Source organism: Leuresthes tenuis, unplaced genomic scaffold (genome assembly GCF_036924035.1).
Source record: "Leuresthes tenuis unplaced genomic scaffold, fLeuTen1.0.hap1 SCAF_7, whole genome shotgun sequence".
NCBI classification, from domain to species: domain Eukaryota; kingdom Metazoa; phylum Chordata; class Actinopteri; order Atheriniformes; family Atherinopsidae; genus Leuresthes; species Leuresthes tenuis.
In genome coordinates this window covers 32,913,917-32,932,187 of record NW_027325361.1, presented here as the reverse complement: position 1 = coordinate 32,932,187, position 18,271 = coordinate 32,913,917, and the positions used below count along the sequence as shown (strand labels likewise).

The following is an 18,271-nucleotide window of genomic DNA, read 5'->3' as shown; positions in this document are numbered from 1 at the left end:
TGACATAATATACTTTGAGCACCAAGTTTTACATGCAGTTTTGCATCTGTGAACAAATACTCACAATACTATATTCTTGTAACCTCTTTTTCTTTCAACGAAAACAAATATTGACATTCAAATACAAGCGTATAAACTTCAGTTTCATTTGTGAACATGAATTTAAAAGTTCAGACTTTCTGTGCTGGAAAAGTAGACAGGAAACATTTGTAAAATATTTATTTTACACTTTACACATGTAAGCACAGTATACCTTAGGTGGAAAGCAAATGTTAATCTTTGTATTGTATGTATACACTGCTAGTACAATGACTTGAATTCCAAGTTAAGCATTACTCTTGGATTTAAGGTGTCAAGATTCTAAATGAGTTGCAGATACCGGATATTAAAGATGCCACTAAATAACATTTATGCTGTCAAATGTAAAAGAAGAAGCCCATATGCTGCTTACAAAGTTTAAGCCAGGCATCTAGGATACCTTTTGCATTACCACATATTAAAAAACTCATCATGAATGGTTTTTAATCCATCCATCCATTGTACTGTATGTAAAAATCCAGTAAATTCAGACAATCCCATGTTTAATCTTCATAAAAGGGGAGCAGCTAAAAGAAGAGGGACAACAACATTCCAATTTACTAGTTAAAACAAAAATTGTTAGAGAATTTAAACATGATTTGAACCAGTTGGACAACATATTTGTCTATAGCAAGCACAGCAGCAGCAGTTGATAAGCCCAATGTTAACTGAAGGATAATATTTTATACCTGAGGATTTATAGGAACTATTCGTAGAGGTAGACATGGTCCCTTCCCCCTAAAACACCAATCACCCTCCAACTTAATAAAAATTGTAAAAGAAATGTACACTAAGATTCCCACAGAAAGGGCAGACAGATGCACAGACACTTAGCTAAGACACCCACAAAGGCCAAACCAACAAGCACGGAGACAACAGCCTGTTGAAAGTCAAGAAGGAATAGAAAAATCACAGAGGAGCTTGGCACAGACCTGAATTTGACTTTTTTTTTGTTACCAGTACCAGGACTTTAAAACCCTACATTCAGCTTAGTGGGCTTGCTTATAGTCCGCTTGTATGTTGGAGTTACTGTAGCTCCAACAGCAATAGCAGTAGACTTCATTTAACAGGTACCCATTCATTCCCAAAGAAATAAAAAGACAGACAAGTAGATTTTGAAAGGAAGAGATCAAGACTGATGGCAGCAAGCAGCTTGGCAAGGAGGGGTGAGGCCTGATTGTAGTGAGACACCCCTCCCTTGAGAATGGCAGGGACATACCGCACAGTCAGATACTGGTGTGGCATCTGGAAACGGCTTGCAACGAAGTTTGGTGAGGAGGTTGCCCTGATGAAGAGATGACATGAGGTGGGACTGGGCAGACACAGAGATACATAAATATGGATGGAAAGGAAGACTGAAGGTACTCAAGAAAAATTTTAAATAATCTGTTTTCTCAGTCCAAAAGTCAATAACAGAAAAAAAAAGAATTTGTTGTAGACTGGAATACTTTATCATTTCACTGTGGGAAATATTTGACACAGTTGACTTTACAAATCAATATAATAGATACAGTGAGCAGCAGTCATCTTTACAGTTGTATACAACCAATCAGCAACAACGTTAAAACCACCTGCCAAATACTGTGTAGGTCTCTCCTGTTGAGGAATAGGTGACAGGACTACACACTGAAGGTGTAATGTCGGTTCCCAAACCATCAGCAAGGTGTCCTATGACCGTTGCCTTAACAAGAGGGACCTCCAGGCCTCAATTGATTTGGCAATATTCTGGCATGATACATAATTGCTTGATTGGACTGAGAATTTAGGCCGGTCCAAACTTCAATCTCCTTGTCGTGTTCCTCAAACAATCCCGGAACATGTTTGTAGTATGGCAGCATATAGTTCTATTCTGAATGGGCCCACTGCCCTGGTCTGAAGCAAAGTTTCAGTAGATTGCAAGCATCAAAGTATCACCAACATGAGTGTCCAGCGTCAAGGTCACCCAGCAGAGAATTATCCAAAGCATTACCTCTGCTGGCTTCATTTCTTTGTACAGTGCATTCTGTTGCCATTTCCTCCCTAGGTAAACAATGGCAGAACATCTAGATGTCCTGATGATGGAAAAAACAGCGTTATTTCTCAGATCTGGATCTCCCTCTTTCCATGTGTCCATATTCACTGGTAGAAGAGATCTGCATGGGCACTCTGAGTTCTCTGTGCCTATAAAGCACCATATGCATCTATGGCAGAAAACTTGTATTTCCACATCTTTCTAGCACAGCCAGAATTAAAGTATTCAGAAACATGTACTGCAGTAACTTGCTTGCAGGAACAGATCATGCAGGCAAGTCTTCACGCACTCGGGTGCTCATGACCCATTAACCTGTTGTCCCTTTTTGAATCCATATTTCGTACATATCAATTCTGTAACAATTGATAAGACCAGCCACATTGGTGACACAGTTGTCTGGTCATTTTAATTTGGCATCTTTATGCTTATGCATTCTACCACTTCTAACACTACAATTAAAAGAAAATGGCATTAGTGTTTTACTAAAAGTATAAATTGTTCCATCTGTCTTTTCATTAAGTAATGGCAGTGAATGAGCAACACCTAGCCATCATTTGTCCAATAATGTAAATCTGTGCTTGTCCAACTGTAACGCGTCAGTACATCCTCACTGAAACCATGTTAACTCCTGAGTGTTTATGCTAAGTGCTTGCTCAAACTAATGCGCAGAAAAGAGGTCTGTGTCCCGGTGTAGGTTGCACACACAGCTAAAACGATACAGTTCTATTATATTTTCCCATCTGGCCGGCTTATTGAATTGTATGGGTTATGTTGTGTTGTATTTCTAGTATTGTACTCTCCTTCAAATACTATGGTTGGCAGAGCATTAGAATTAGCAGGACATGCTAAATATGAATAGCAGCTTAGTCATTTCAACTGACTATCTGTTGTGTGTTATGACTGGCCATATCCATGTGCAACAAACATAACAATGACTGAGTAATTTAAAGCCATTTGTCTAAATATCTGGATTACAACATGTACACGGAGGACGGGATGTACCAAGAGTAAGACACTACATAGGCGTGTTTCTAGTGCGAAGCAAGAATACTTTTTTGGAGGATTTAGCAATGTAGGGAATCTGAATATTTCACTGCCATAACAATTTATTAAGGATTATATATTTATGTGAATATTTTGTGCATAAATGTGCTTTAGTTGTATGAATGACTGCCGATTAATGTTGCTTTGTCTTGCAGGAGGGGTTTCTCATATTTAGCCTGGAGCAGAAGATCCTTGCAAGGGATCCGTCTAGCGTGGGCCTGGAAAGGCGGCAGAGACAGAGCCCTATAAGGGCCTGGTGTTGGTCATGTAACGTTAAGGTCTAGTTGGTTCATTTTGAAGACTTTTGTAAATAGTTATCGTATATATATATTTGTTATTTCTTCCCCTACAATGTACCTTTGTCACTTTACTGGTGAATGAAATAAAAATCAAGCACCAGGTGATGCCTCGAGTCACTCCTCCTCCTTCCACCACTCAGCCAAATCCTACAGCCTGCCATGTTTAGATTTAGCTGCATATTCTTATCGTGTTCTCAAATCATGGTTCCAATGGCAAATTCTTTGTCTTGCTTTGATTCTGAGAATAGTTTAACTCTAAACATTTAAACGGTTAACAGCTAACAAAGTTAACGTCAGCTAGTGGCCACTGCCTTTGTTCCAGCTGTAAAAGAAGTAGTGTGTGACGCCTCTCACAGATAATGCAGTAGTCATAGCAGGAGACCTTTCCAGAGGTCCTCAACAAAGAGCTGAGCCGACCTTCACCCGTGAAGAAAGGAACATATAGAAGACACTGCAGTTTATCAGTGTGGAGGATTAGTAAAGGTGGAATTCAGCGAGTGTCTGGAGAAAGGTGGGGCACCTTGTACTAAGATGGTGCCCCAATGCCAGGAAGGTCATTGGTCTGTCAACAGAAATGGTCATAGTGGAGCTTTCATGATATGACATATAACATATGTGACGTCAGATCTCTCCTATCACTGTCTGAAAAGACTTTCCTATGTTGTCGAAATGCTCATTGAATTCACCCCAGGTAGACCCTTTAAATCACCGAGTAAGGGTCTCTTCACCATACAGAGACAGTATTCTAAAATGGCTCATGATGCCTTCAAACTCTATATCCCCCTCCTTTGAACTTTACCACAAGAACTCGGGTCTGCTTCAACTGTCTCGGCTCAAATGCAGAGTGAAAATACATCTTTTCTCACTAGCTTTCAGTTAGGCGAACAGTGTGTAATTAATAGGGATGCACCAATGCCACATTTTTTTAAACCGAGTACAAGTACAAGTACTTTCCTTTTAGTACTTGCCGATACCAAGTACCGATATGAGTACTAATCAAAGACATTACAGTTCTTACAATTAAATAATTCTTCTTTTCTTTAGGCATATTAACCCAAATAACCCAATATAACCCAAATACAACTGCACTTTGTGCTTTTTAGAAATGTAAAACTACTCTTAGTGCAACATATTGTTTTAGATTTTAGATTTAGATTCTTGATTTAGTCCCTCCTCTTGACAGCTTTGCTGAGCATAAATTGTAGACCGCTTTAGTTTTGTCACCATCCCTCACTTCGAAATATTTCCACGTGGCTGACATGCTCCGTCTTTTTCAGGTGGCTTACGCCACGTCGTGGTATGTTCCTGCCCCCCACTTGACCGGAACATGTTAGCGCAAACATGGCAGGAAAATGAAGCTCCTGTCACACTGGAAGCGGTTCTGTCGTATCGGAACACTTTAATGAATGCTGAGTACGAGTACACCCGATATCAGTGCATCCCTAGTAATTAACTTTAATATTTTCATTCTATTCTCTAATTTTGTACGTAGTCTTATATGTTTATTTCTGTTTTTATGAATACACTTCTTCTTGCTTTGATTTGTTTTTAAGCATATCAAGTGTATGACATGAGCTATACAAATAAAACTGACTTAACTTGTAACTTTAGCATTTTTACACTTTAGTGCTCCCACTTTTGCTTATGTGATAGACCTAAATGCATGCATGCTGATCTTTGCACACATGTAGCACACATCATTTAATAAATTCCTCTTTGGTGTTGGCCACATGTAACATAAACATATACAAATTGATGCAGTGACCTGGGTACCTATTTTAGGCTTTTGCTCGTTTTTGTCTTCTTTCTTCAGATCTGGTTATTTGTTTCTCTTGAAATCAAACAACACTGAAGACAGTATTTTGGCTGGATGGGAGAGATAGAGAGAACAGTGGTGGTCGAACAAGACAGATATGATTCAAGGACTGCATTCTACAACAACCAAGCAGTGTATAAAAGAAATAAGCTACATTCTAAAGCAGATGGCTTGATTTTGTGTGAATGCAGCCACGGTCAACAATAGCTTAAGTCTATCCATTGTGGCTTCTGTGCTCTCAATTTATCTACTGTTCCACAGACACACGAAGCCGTTACTCTGATAAAGCAGATCGTTAGTCCTTTTTGCCTGCTATGCTGAATCTGCGCAGAAAGGGCGGACCATTACATGCTGTAGGATCACAGCCGACAGATGACCAGCTTCTAACCCAGTCAGCAGCAGACGAACCCTTGAAATAAGGACATCTCTGTCAGCTGCCTCATCATGCAATCCAGCAGTCTGTAGGTTTCACCTCATCATACTATCCACTGTTATTTTTCCGTGCTCTTGAGGAAAGCACTTATTGAAGCCATTTTCACACATGAACCGCAGCCAATATAAAATATTGCTAATTAAACCTGTACAATACAACGTTCTTAATCTGGAAACTGGCAGTAGAGGAAACCCAAGTGGAGTGCACACAAAGCACGACATAATGCAAAACTGTTTGTGACTGCATGCTGACTTAATGTGAAACAATGACTGTGTTCATTGAAATCATTACTACATGTATTTGAACATCCTGAAAAATAAGGACAAAAGACTTGAAATTACAGACATAAATATACAGATATTTAGAAAGGAGAAGGAAGCAGCAAAAACCATCCTCCCACTTGCTGGTCGTGAATCCTCTGGACACCTTCTGGCTCTAATCACAAATGGGCATTCATATCATTTCAGGACTGTATTTTTGGGAACTAACAGGACAAAGTACAAACAATGTGCAGTTTGTATGATATCACAACTTACCTCCTCATATGCAGCCCATGCAAATAATGCCATGACATTTCAGGTCAGCAATACATGTGTGAAAATGGCTTCAAAGACACCAAACAATACAGCTATGTAAAAAGCCTTTCCATGCACTGTTGTGATCTGGGGTTGAAACATTTATTTATCGCTTTCTTATTTCACGACAAAGTGTCACACTTTCACTGGCGGAAACTATTTTGGATCGAGACATGACACAGAGCTGTTGAAACATCACTGAAAGATAAGTTAAGAGACAACATGCTATTCTCCATACGGACTTCTACAGCAAAGACTACCTGCCACCAAATATGTAGAAAGCAAAAACGTTCCATTGCAATTATATCTGACTGCAACAACTAAAGCTAAATAACACAGAATAAAGCAATGAGCAGCAAAACAGAGGCGATTACTTCACTAACAGTCTTACAGCACTAACAGCGGTTCATCTTTTCCCACTGGTCTGACCAACTTCTTCTGCTTGTTTCTGCCTTTATTTTCAATTGTTTTTAAAATTCAATCACACTCTTAAAAGTATTTCTGAAGTGCCTGAAGTATTAATTGCAAAATGGGACTTTTTACACCATGGCTCTCAAAGCAAATTTACAAACACTTTTAGGATTTTTTCCTACAGTTTACATAACAAGATTAAAGATTACTCGGAGAACGCAAAGCCATTTTGTTCAACTCAACTGTCTCGTTAAGCTCTGAGGTTGAAACAGAGCCCTATTCCACTTTACTGACCACTGGAACCACCTTCAAGAGTTCCAAAAGCTTAACCAGCAAACGTCCCCAAAAAACCCTCAACAACATGCATAACACCAAAACCTCAACCACAACCCTTCCGAGTACATAGACCTTATTGGACTCCACTGGTTTATAAAAAAAGATCGTCATCCCTGCCCTCACAAACTGAAAGCAACACTTTCATACCATTTTGTATTTGCTTTTCTTTTTTTGTGCTCAGTTGTCTTGTTCATACTCAGGAGAAACCCATAAAAGTGGACACACCTTTCATACAGTAGTGCAGATTAATATCATGCATTTACCTGGGAGTTGACAGTCTGTCCCATTGGAATGCGGGAACACTCCAGCGCATACTGCTTCACACAAAAGTAACACCCCTGTCAGAAGGAGAGGGCACATGGACAACACCAGGTTTCTTAAAAACATTCCTTCACTCTGTTAGACCAATCAATGGGGGGGAAATACTTTGAATGATGGGACAAATTAGGAAACAAAAATCAGACAACGGGAAACTTAAAATGATGAAGCCACACATACAAAAACAAGTTGCTGTGCTAAACAAAAAGCAAAGCTAAACATTTGTTATTCAGCTTTATTTCACCTGCCTAAGTCTCTGAAATCCTTTGTATCCTTTGTATTATGACTTCTATGGCTCTATAGTAGATTTTGAGAGAATTATTTTAGTGATTTAGTGACACTTTAGTCATGTTTTTTGTTCTGCAAAGTGTAAAAGGAAATTTGGTTTTAATCTAAGTAGAGGCACCTAAAGGGTGAAAGTGTTCATCTGAGGGGGAGTATTATGACAGATCTATTATAAAAGTATTTTGTGCTTTTGCAGCTAGCCAGATCCTACAAGCTAAAAGTCAGGATATCTCTGCTTCAGAGTACATTTTTTGTGACCATTCCAGCAGCGATTTATATCCAGCTATGGGATGCACTTTTTTTGGATGAACTATAATAATTCTTGCATCTTCTGAATTTTTAATTTCTTATCTAGTATATCCATTCACAACAGCCTCAGATGGACTTTGTGTTTACAGCTGCTGAGCTGATGGTTTGTCGCAACATATCCACAAAATATTGCAAAAGAGTCATGTTCTATTTCAATAAATGTTCTGTTAGTTACCGTCAGATGAAGCAATATTTGTAACTCTTATTTAAACTCATCTTGCGAGAATTTAAAGTCACATTCCACTATCAAAGAATACGGCTATCTACATTTAGACATTTCATTTTTTGTATAAAATGTGTTATCAAGTCTAAAAAGGTTCACCTTATTGGCACTGATATCCTCTGATATTCGTATCCGATGTGATACAGAAAACAACTAAATAAGTTGGAGATCATAGTGGTCCGGAGTGCCCCTCATGATGTAAATCTCACCTGGAAAGCCAGTTCCATCAACACAATCCCTCCTGGCAGCGCTCTCTGTAGGTGATATGCCATGGCACCAGTTGCTGCAGTCTGTAAAACAAATTTGAAAAAAATCTTAAAATCACCACCAGAATTAATTTGATATGAAGTCTTTTGAGGCAGAATCATTGTTTAATTTACCACTAATATAATATTTCATGGTGAAACTGACCCAGACCACTTCTGTGAGTAGCAATGGGATGTTATTGATACTATTAAATACTCTCTTTAGTAAAAACACTCAACAACAAAAAACTAAGAAAAAAAACACACATCCATATGTATAAACGTGTGCATATATATATACACACATGAGGTAAATTTCCCAGTCAAAGAAAATGAAGGGTTTGCAGTGGTCCAGTAAAAGTCCAGACCTAAATCAAATTGAAATGCTGTGGCTTGAGATGCAAAAACAAAACCTCAAAACCTTCATTGAGGCAAACCTCAATGAACTGAAGCTGTACTGTAAAGTCAAAAAGACTGTGAGAGTCTGACAAAGTCAAGTCAATTAAGTCAAGTCACTTCCACTAAAAGGTGGTTTTACGAGCTATTAAGCCTTAAGGTGTACTTGCTTTTCACTTGATTTTGCATTTGAGCTTATTTAGCCTTAATTAAATAATGACATGGTATCATATGTCATGAGCTCCTATGGCAGTGTATTTACCTCATTTTAAGACCTGGTAAGAGCCTGACAAGTTTGAATTTTTTCGAGTTCTGTAGAATTGACAGAGGGTGTACTCCCCTGAACACACAACTAACTATACGTGTATGTATGTGTGTGTGCGTGGATTTGGAGAAAGGATGAAAACTAACCTTTGGGCTGTCCTCACTCTTCTGCTTTACATAAGAAAAGGACATCCTTCCTTCCATTGACATAGAGTTCAACATTGCTGCTCGGGCCCGGGCAATGCTGTAAGAGGTGGTGGGATGGGTGTGTGGAGGAGAGAGGTCAGTGTGGATAAAGTTCAACCAGAAAGGACAAACAGACCACCACTAGAATGTAGCTCACGCATAAGACATATTTAAAACAGTTAAACAGTTTGAGCTTTGGGAGTGACGGGCAGACAAGACAGCCAGCTGCTTTTGGTTACATTAAACATAGGGCAGCACTGGTTGGAGGTGTGTTTGGTGTAGAAAAAAAGATGATGACCAGTGGAGAAAAACACTGTGATGCTGTTTAACTGCTTTGTGGGAGGGCATTGCAGCATTGAAAAAAACATAAAGACAATGTCAGCTATAAGCAACTAAAGTCAAAAGAATACAAAACACTTGCTATCACACACCTGCGGGCTGGAGATTGAGGCCGGACCTGAACCAAAATGAAGCCCATGCTCTGCAGGTACTGGACGTACTGCTGAAGGAAGTTGCTGGAAATCTCAAGCAGCCAAGGTTCTTCCTTCAGTCGGCTGGGAAGCATATCAGCCGAGTCAGTGCTGTAGCTCCGGTCTCGGCCTGAAGCTGTGGAGTCGCTGGAGCAATGCCTTTTCTGGCACACACATATCATCATTTCAAGAACAGAACACAGCACATCACTTAAACACTAAAAAGGCTCGAGACACTCAGGAATAAAAGTAGGTTTGTGTCATGTTGAGTGTGAGCCACTACTTGTTTTATATTTTCTGTTATGTGCTGTGTGTTGGATTTGGTTTAAGTTGCATGGTTATTTATATTTTGTGATTTTTTGTTACAATTGTGTTTATTATGATATAGTTTATTTGAGTTATTGCATGTATTATGTTTGACTGTTAATCAGAAGTAGTGGAGGCCAGGTAGTCGGAAGAAGAAGTGCGGAAGAAACAGGAAGAAAGAGAAGGAGCGTTTGGTCGGCACGGATGTGGACCAGCGAGAGGAGGCGGCAGCAGCGGGGCAGGAGGGACTCGAGGGCTGACCGGAGACGCCGGAACAGATCATTGGAAGCTGTTGGGACGCTGTAGCAGAAGTAGGAGCTTCTGCCCGAAAGCTGTGAGTCCCTGATGTACAATGCACTGTTAGCTGTAGGCTCAGACCCACTCTGAGAGAGCGAGTGACCCTCCTGTCCGCATAGTTGTCTGCCGCCCATGTTTTGTGTCTTTTAGGTCCGCGTCTGTTGCTGGGACCAGTGGGGAGCACCGGAGGCCAAGGAACGGTGCGTGGAGGACGGCTCGCGGGGTTAACTGGCGTGGCGGAGGACATAACACGGGACAAAGACAGGACAATTGGTTGTGAGCTCACGGACTGCGTATTTTTAGTAAAGTTTTTAATTGTGTTTGTAAAGAGTGACCTCACCTTTTTTAAAGAACGGACATTGCTAGTTTTACAATAAATGTCTTTTAATTGTGCATCTAAGCTATCTAAGCTCATCAGTTCCGCTCACCGTCGTAGTTAGGGCAGAACTGCAATCAGTGGAGAGGGGTGGTTTGTAAGCCGTCGGTGGATATGTCGAGGGGATAACCACCAATGACCACCCCTCCTCCTCGTTACATTTGACTGCAAATACATTTCAGAGGCTGCTCAGACCAGATCCTAACATGAGCTATGGCTGATCCAATCACAAGGAGCCATTCAGGTCGGACTAAGGGACGCTCATGCCGCATTTTTTATAAAAATGTTAATACAAATATCCTGCTTTGAAGGAACATCTACTTATCTGACCTGACTCCATGAGTAAGAGTAGCCCTGTAAGACCCAGATATAGAAAAAAAATTTGCAAAAAATCTTTTGACCTCTCACATATTGTTTTAGGAGGCCTCTGATGTAGAAATGAAAGAGGTTTCAGATTTTTTTACATTTTAGTAAGTTTTTAGGGAAATGTTGTAAATTTGCAACGTTGGGCATAGTTGGGAGCAGAACTGTCTTGAGGCACCTGCAGGCATTTCTCCCTGAATGGATTCAGCCATGGTCTGAGTTTACAGAGTTTGTCCTTCTTTTCCATCTCTAACACAGTCAAGTTGTTTATCATACAAAAAGGAACACATGCACCCCTCCAGGTTCACATACATTTGTTCACACCTGTCCCTGAACAATGCAACAGGCATCCCCACCAACAATTGCAGAACATTCAGAATCTGTTTTTCTATCTCCAAATGCTACTAACTGCTGCTTGGGCAACACTGAGAAAAATAGCTCAGGATCATTTAGAAGTTAAAAAACTAAGAAAAACTACAAAGATACAGGGAGTTTCAAATACTGCTATAGATGCTGGAGTTTCACATATCCCATACAATTTATTCATGTGTTTAATTATGGTCGAAGCTAAACTATGTAAAAATTTAACAGAAAAGCATATTTATCGCTTAGTTACAATGAATCATCTCACACTTTAAATTTCTACTACATTTTATTTTTCAATTTAAGATCCTGTGAGACACCAGCGACCATAGTCAAATGTATTCCAGGGGCCAGAGCGGGCGACATAGAATCCTATTTAAAACTGCTGGCTAAGGATAAACGTAAATACGGTAAAATAGTTATTCACGTCGGCGGTAATGACACCCGGTTACGCCAATCGGAGGTCACTAAAATTAATGTTGCATCGGTGTGTAATTTTGCCAAAACAATGTCGGACACCGTAGTTTTCTCTGGACCCCTGCCAAATCTGACCAGTGATGACATGTTTAGCCGTATGTCCTCATTCAATCACTGGTTGTCTAGATGATGTCCAGCAAACAACGTGGGCTACATAGATAATTGGCAATCTTTCTGGAGAAAACCTGGTCTGATGAGGAGAGACGGCATCCATCCCACTTTGGACAAATTTGTTAGTCATCCAAAAACATGACAACCCAGGGTTGAGACCAGGATGCAGAGTTGTAGTCTTACACACTTCTCTGCAGCTTCCCACCTGATGCTGCCCTCCCCAATCAAAAAACACAAAAGGAGCAAATCCTCTTGTAAAAAAAAAATTTAAAACAAAAACTTTAACTGAATAAAAACATCAAACTATTAAATGTGGTTTGCTGAATATTAGATCTCTCCTTTCTTTAGTTTAGTTTAGTTTTGTTAGTGAATAATTTGATCTGTGATCATCATATTGATATATTTTGTCTTACAGAAACCTGGCTGCAGCAGGAGGATCATGTTAGCATTAATGAATCAACTCCCTCTGACTATTTAAATGTTAACGTTCCTCCAACCACAGGCAGAGGAGGAGGAGTGGCAGCTATCTTCAGATCAGGGTTACTAATCAGTCCTAGACCCAAGATTAGTTTTAGCTCTTTTGAATCTCTGATTCTCAGTTTTTCCCACCCAAAGTGGAAATCACAAAAACCTCTTGAGTTTGTTGTTGTGTATCGTCCACCTGGCCCTTATTCTGAGTTTCTGTCTGAATTCTCAGAGTTTTTAGTGCTGAGTACAGATAAAGTCATTGTAGTGGGTGACTTTAATATTCATGTAGATGTTGAAAATGACAGCCTAAATATTAACTTTAATTCTATATTAGACTCTATTGGATTTTCTCAAAGTGTTCACAGACCTACTCACTGCCTTAATCATACCCTTGACCTTGTGCTGACTTATGGCATTGAGAGTGAACAGTTAACAGTGTTCCCTCATAACCCTGTCTTGTCTGACCATTTTTTAATAACTTTTGAATTTACATTACTTGACTACACGGTTTCTGAGAAGAATTCTACATATAGAAGGTGTCTATCAGAGAATGCTGTAACCAGATTTAAAGAGTTGATTTCATCATCCTTTTCTTCACTGCCATGTGCAGATATGACAGAGGACGGCTACCTAAATTTTACTCCAGTAGAACTTGACTCTCTTGTTGACAGCACTATAGCTTCAATGCGTACAACACTGGACAATGTTGCCCCTCTGAAAAGGAAGGTAATCAGTCAGAAGAGGTTGGCTCCTTGGTATAATTCACAGCTGCATGCGTTAAAGCAGACATTTGATACGATCGATCACAGCATTCTGTTACAGAGACTTGAACATGTTATTGGGATTAAAGGGACTGCATTAGGCTGGTTTAAGTCATTTATCTGATAGATTCCAGTTTGTTCTTTTAAATGAAGAATCTTCCTCACACGTTGGAGTAAGTCATGGAGTTCCTCAGGGTTCTGTGCTTGGACCGATTCTTTTTACTTTATACATGCTTCCATTAGGTAACATTATCAGACAGCATGGCATAAATTTCCATTGTTATGCTGATGATATTCAGCTGTACTTATCTATGAAACCAGATGAAACCAATAGGTTGGTCAGACTACAAGCCTGTCTTAAAGACATAAAGACCTGGATGACTCAGAACTGTCTGCTTTTAAATTCAGACAAAACCGAAGTTGTTCTCTTTGGACCTGAGCGCTTCAGGGAGAAATTGTCTAGTTATATAGTTACTCTAGATGGTATTTCCTTGGCTTCTAGTTCTACACTGAGGAACCTTGGAGTTATTTTTGACCAGAATTTATCATTTGACGCACATATAAAACTGGTTTCCAGGACTGCCTTCTTTCACCTTCGTAATATTGCTAAAATCCGGAACATCCTGTCTCAGAGTGATGCAGAGAAACTAGTCCATGCATCTGTTCCTTCAGGATTGGACTTCTGTAATTCTTTATTATTGGGCTGTCCCACATATTCTCTGAAAAGCCTCCAGCTGATCCAAAATGCTGCAGCCAGAGTTCTGATGAGAACTAACAGGAGAGATCATGTTTCTCCAGTTTTAGCTTCTCTTCATTGGCTCCCTGTTAAATTCAGAATAGAATTCAAGATTCTTCTCCTCACATGTAAAGCTCTTACTGACCGAGCTCCATCATATCTTAAAGATCTCATTGTAAGATATTTTCCTAACAGAGCACTTCGAACTTGTTGTTCCCAGAGTTTCTAAAAGTAGAATGGGAGGCAGAGCCTTCAGTTATCAGGCCCCTCTCTTGAGGAATAAGCTGCCAGTAAATGTCCTTGAAGCAGACACCCTTTCTACTTTTAAGATTAGGCTTAAAACTCTCCTTTTTGATAGAGCTTATAGTTATGGATGGCTCAGGTAATCCTGAAACATCTCATAGTTAAGCTGCTATAGGCTTAGACTGCTGGGGGACCTCATCTGTCACACCTTTCCTCACTTTGCTCTCTTTTTCCCCCTGTTTAATTTCTCAAATGATATTATGTACATGTGACATTATTGTGGTTATTAACTTGTGTTTCCCTGTTCCAAGAGGTATCCTTTGAATGGTGTTATGGTGTTTTTTTCCCCCTATTTTCTGTCTTCTCAAACCCCAGCTGGTCGAGGCGGATGGCCACCCTTCCTGAGTCTGTTTCTGTCAGAGGTTTCTTCCTGTTAAAAGGGAGTCGTTCCTTTCCACAGTTGCCACAGAAACGCTCAGAACGGGAGATTGGTCTGAAGACAAGTTTCGGTGCAATCTGTTGGTTTCCTTAGCTAGGATATTATTTTTGAATTGGCTCTATCTGAATGAAGTGGATTATGATTACAATGAATTGAATTCCAATTGGCTTGAATTGGACTATATTATTTAAGTGCCTTGAGATGACAATTGTTGTAATTTGGTGCTATATAAATTAAACTGAAACTGAATTGAAACTGAATGGAATCGCTGTACACCGCCACGTGCCTGCTTTTCAAATGTCCAATGAGATTTGACGTGTTAAATGACTTTCTGTCAGTCCCACCTCTTGAAATATCTGTTTTACACGCATTGCAAACTGCATGACGCAGATTTTCCTCCGAGACGGTAAAACATTCCCACACGGTCGCAATCTTTTACCTGATTGAGAAAAGTACGTGAAAAGAAAGGTTCTTCCCGAGCACAGCGATAAACATAAACATCGACCACTGCCATCGGTGAATGTCATCTTTTTTTGCCGATGGTAGTTAACGAGCCGAACATCGGCCGAATCCAATGTTGGACCTATGCATCGGTGCATCCCTAAAATACAGTGTGGGTGAGTGAGAAGTATCATGTTGTAGTATTACAAAGTATCACCACTTCGTGGTTTGGGTACATCTGATCCAGGATGGCTTGCAATGAAATTTTAACTATACAAACATCTTCTAAAGAAAAACAGCATGATGAACTGAATCTTACCAGAAGGCATGCTGATCAAAGGGAGAACATTTTTCTCCCACTAAAAATAGTTAAAGATTAATACAGCTAATGTGTCAGGAGTCTTGTTTTCTTAACTGAGAGGGGCTAATAGCATATGGGGGGCAGTGGATAACACTGAACTATTCTGTAGTAACTAGATCAGTTTCTACAAAATGCTTAAATATCTCAGAACACATACCTTCACCTGGGGCTGTTTAATCTGTTCCTCTTGGATCTGCTTCCGGAAGATGGGATCAAAAAGCAGGGGGGTGGCACAGTAATGGACCAACCTTGATGACTGCTTTAGTGTCTCCAAATCGGTCCCCTATTAAGATGTTTATTATTACAAAATACAACATTTTGAGACGTTCAGTGGTATGACTTAAATACAAAAGTCTAAACCAACTTTACAAACAAGAAGCAAGTCCACAGCCCACCATACTGTAGATTATTAGGGTCAAAGGCTAAATCAAATTTTAACAAGTGATCAATTGACTTGGAGTCATACAGATAGAATATAGAACATGCAGTAATGACGCTGTGTAAAATGTAAAAGAAAACCAGAATGCTATGACTTGTAGATCTCAGAAACCAATATCATATTGGTAATATTCAGACCACTGTCTGATAGAAAAAACTGTAAGATAGAAAAAAACAACAAATATTAAAAATGAGAGATTTTACTATTTCATAAAAAATAATGGCAAAATATTGCAAAGAAGGAACTTTTGTAAAAAGAAGATGAGATGCTATACAGTGGTAAACTTGGCCCTGTCCCAACTTGATGTGTTGCTGCTCCCAAAGTCAAGCTGAGCTAATGTTCTTTATGAAACTGTAAAATGTTTTACCGTAAACATATTAAGTTTTCTATTCCAACTTATTTAGAATTGGGGTTGTATCTGCTAGAATGACCCATTGCTATTATTTGGGATACTTACTGAAATGGGCATATTTGACTGTGCTGACCTCTGCTGCCAAGTCACAAACAAGTTTTCAATCTTCATCTGTTTCTCCATTTCTGTCAGCACAAACACATAACCATTAGGTTACATAGTAGGTGTTTGATGGACTCAGTGGATAAAAATCACATTAAAATCCTCACGATTAGAAGTCCTATTACCTCGCCGCTCAGCAGCTTTGATCTCCAAAAGCTGGCCACCATGCCGGCCCACCACATCTCCTTCCATTAAGGGTCTGATGGTGCAAACATCCCTCAAGGCCTCATCAAAGGGAAGCAGCTCAGAAGGGAAGTGGAGTGGAGCAAGACTTCGGCCAGCACCTCCCAGCCTTCCCTGCTCTTTACTGGGCAAAGGAGGAACTGCACTACGCAGCAATGCATCAGGCTCCATGGAGGGATTAAGGAATGGGTTTGGGTCCTGGAAAAAAAGGATGGAGTATAAGACATCGTAAATAGCTTTATTCCATTAATTAATCTATATCTCATACCCGCTTTATTTTTCCTATTCAGTATTGTTAGAGGACTGGAGCCTATCCCAGTTACTAACTGGCGAGAGCTAGGCACACCCTGGACTGGTCACCAGTCCACTGCAGTACCAACACAGAGACAAACAAAACAAACAGCCATGCATACTCGCACTCAAAATCACAAATAGTTTTAACATATTTCTAGAATGTGGGAGGAAGCCCAAATACCCAGAGAGCATCATTGCAAGCAAGAGGAGAACATGTGAAGCAATATTCAACATTAACTAATGAAAGTTAGTCTTCTCTGTTCAATAAAAAAAAAAGGAATTAAAACAGATTTTAGGAGACTGATAAAACTAAGATTTGATTTAAACAATGACGTTGGTTGTTATCAGCGCTCACTTTAAGGGCCTGTATCTCCGCTGGTATGGGAGTGCTTTTTGTGCCTATGGAACCGGCAACTTACACATCTGGAAAGTGCTACATGTGGTCCCATCCAGTAAAGTTTTTTTTCAAAAAAGGCCTTGTATGTTTTAACAAGACAATGCTAAATCACACACTGCATCTATTACAACAGAGTGGCTTCACAGTGGAAGAGTCCAGGTGGTCGACTGGCCTGCCTGCAGTCTAAACCTTTCGCACACTAGAAAGATTGGGTGCATCGTGAAATGCAAAATCAAAACTCAAAAATCCGAAAACTCAAGTTCCAAGACATGTTAAACACTTGTTGGGTGCTTTGCTTTGACACTGTTGTCAAACTCCCCCTAACTAACACATGGAGTTAAAACATATAACTACAACATGGAGTTAAAACATAACTAAAACATGGAGTTAAAACATAACTAAAACCCCTGTTTTAATTACACCTTCCCTGTTTTAATTACACCTCCCCTGTTTTAATTACACCTTAGACATTACTACTTATCAAACACACACTCACACACACACATTAGGTCTTGGGGGGTGGTTACACTGAGTGGCATCTGGTGGGCGGGGCTCTTTGGGTATGTAGGCTGCCCAGAGGGCCGCGCTCCCAGTCCTACAAGTTTGCCTGCCCCTCAATTTTAATCGCTCACTATTAGAAAATATTGAAGAGCCAGAAGGGTGAGGGGAGGGGTCTTCTTCCCACACCCCTGCTTCCTGGTTGCTGCTCGGGGCGGGAGGGGCCAAGAGGATTAATTAATTGTTCTGCTGGTTCGGGGTCTGTGGTGGCTGGGGGGCTGCTGGCCCCCTGGTGTGCCCGCTGCACTACACCCCAGCAGAGTTGAGGGAGGGAGGACGTGTGGATGTATGGGACGTGAAAGTGTGTGTGGTAATGATTGGGCCTGGATCTGGGACTTGCTGTCGCCTGGCCTGGCCTGCCTGTGCTTCTCCCGATGGGGGGGCGGCGTTGCCTCTCCCCGCTGCTCGCGACTTCACCCACCTGTGGGCACGTCTTGACTCCCAG

General features: G+C 40.3%; 1 protein-coding gene across 8 annotated transcripts in view; it reads right to left on the bottom strand.

Annotated features, from left to right (window-relative positions):
* The window catches only part of szt2 (SZT2 subunit of KICSTOR complex), a 137,923-nt gene that overhangs the window by 10,778 nt on the left and 108,874 nt on the right, over positions 1-18,271 (bottom strand). For 7 of the 8 annotated variants that reach the window (XM_072390189.1, XM_072390193.1, XM_072390192.1 and 4 more), the window contains 8 exons: positions 16,520-16,775; positions 16,338-16,417; positions 15,599-15,724; positions 9,661-9,863; positions 9,191-9,287; positions 8,348-8,428; positions 7,267-7,341; positions 1,298-1,363 (listed from right to left, as the gene is read on the bottom strand). In XM_072390189.1, coding sequence (XP_072246290.1) covers positions 1,298-1,363; positions 7,267-7,341; positions 8,348-8,428; positions 9,191-9,287; positions 9,661-9,863; positions 15,599-15,724; positions 16,338-16,417; positions 16,520-16,775 — 984 coding nt within the window. The remainder of the gene's footprint in view (positions 1-1,297; positions 1,364-7,266; positions 7,342-8,347; positions 8,429-9,190; positions 9,288-9,660; positions 9,864-15,598; positions 15,725-16,337; positions 16,418-16,519; positions 16,776-18,271) is intronic. The other variant, XM_072390196.1, reaches the window with a different exon arrangement.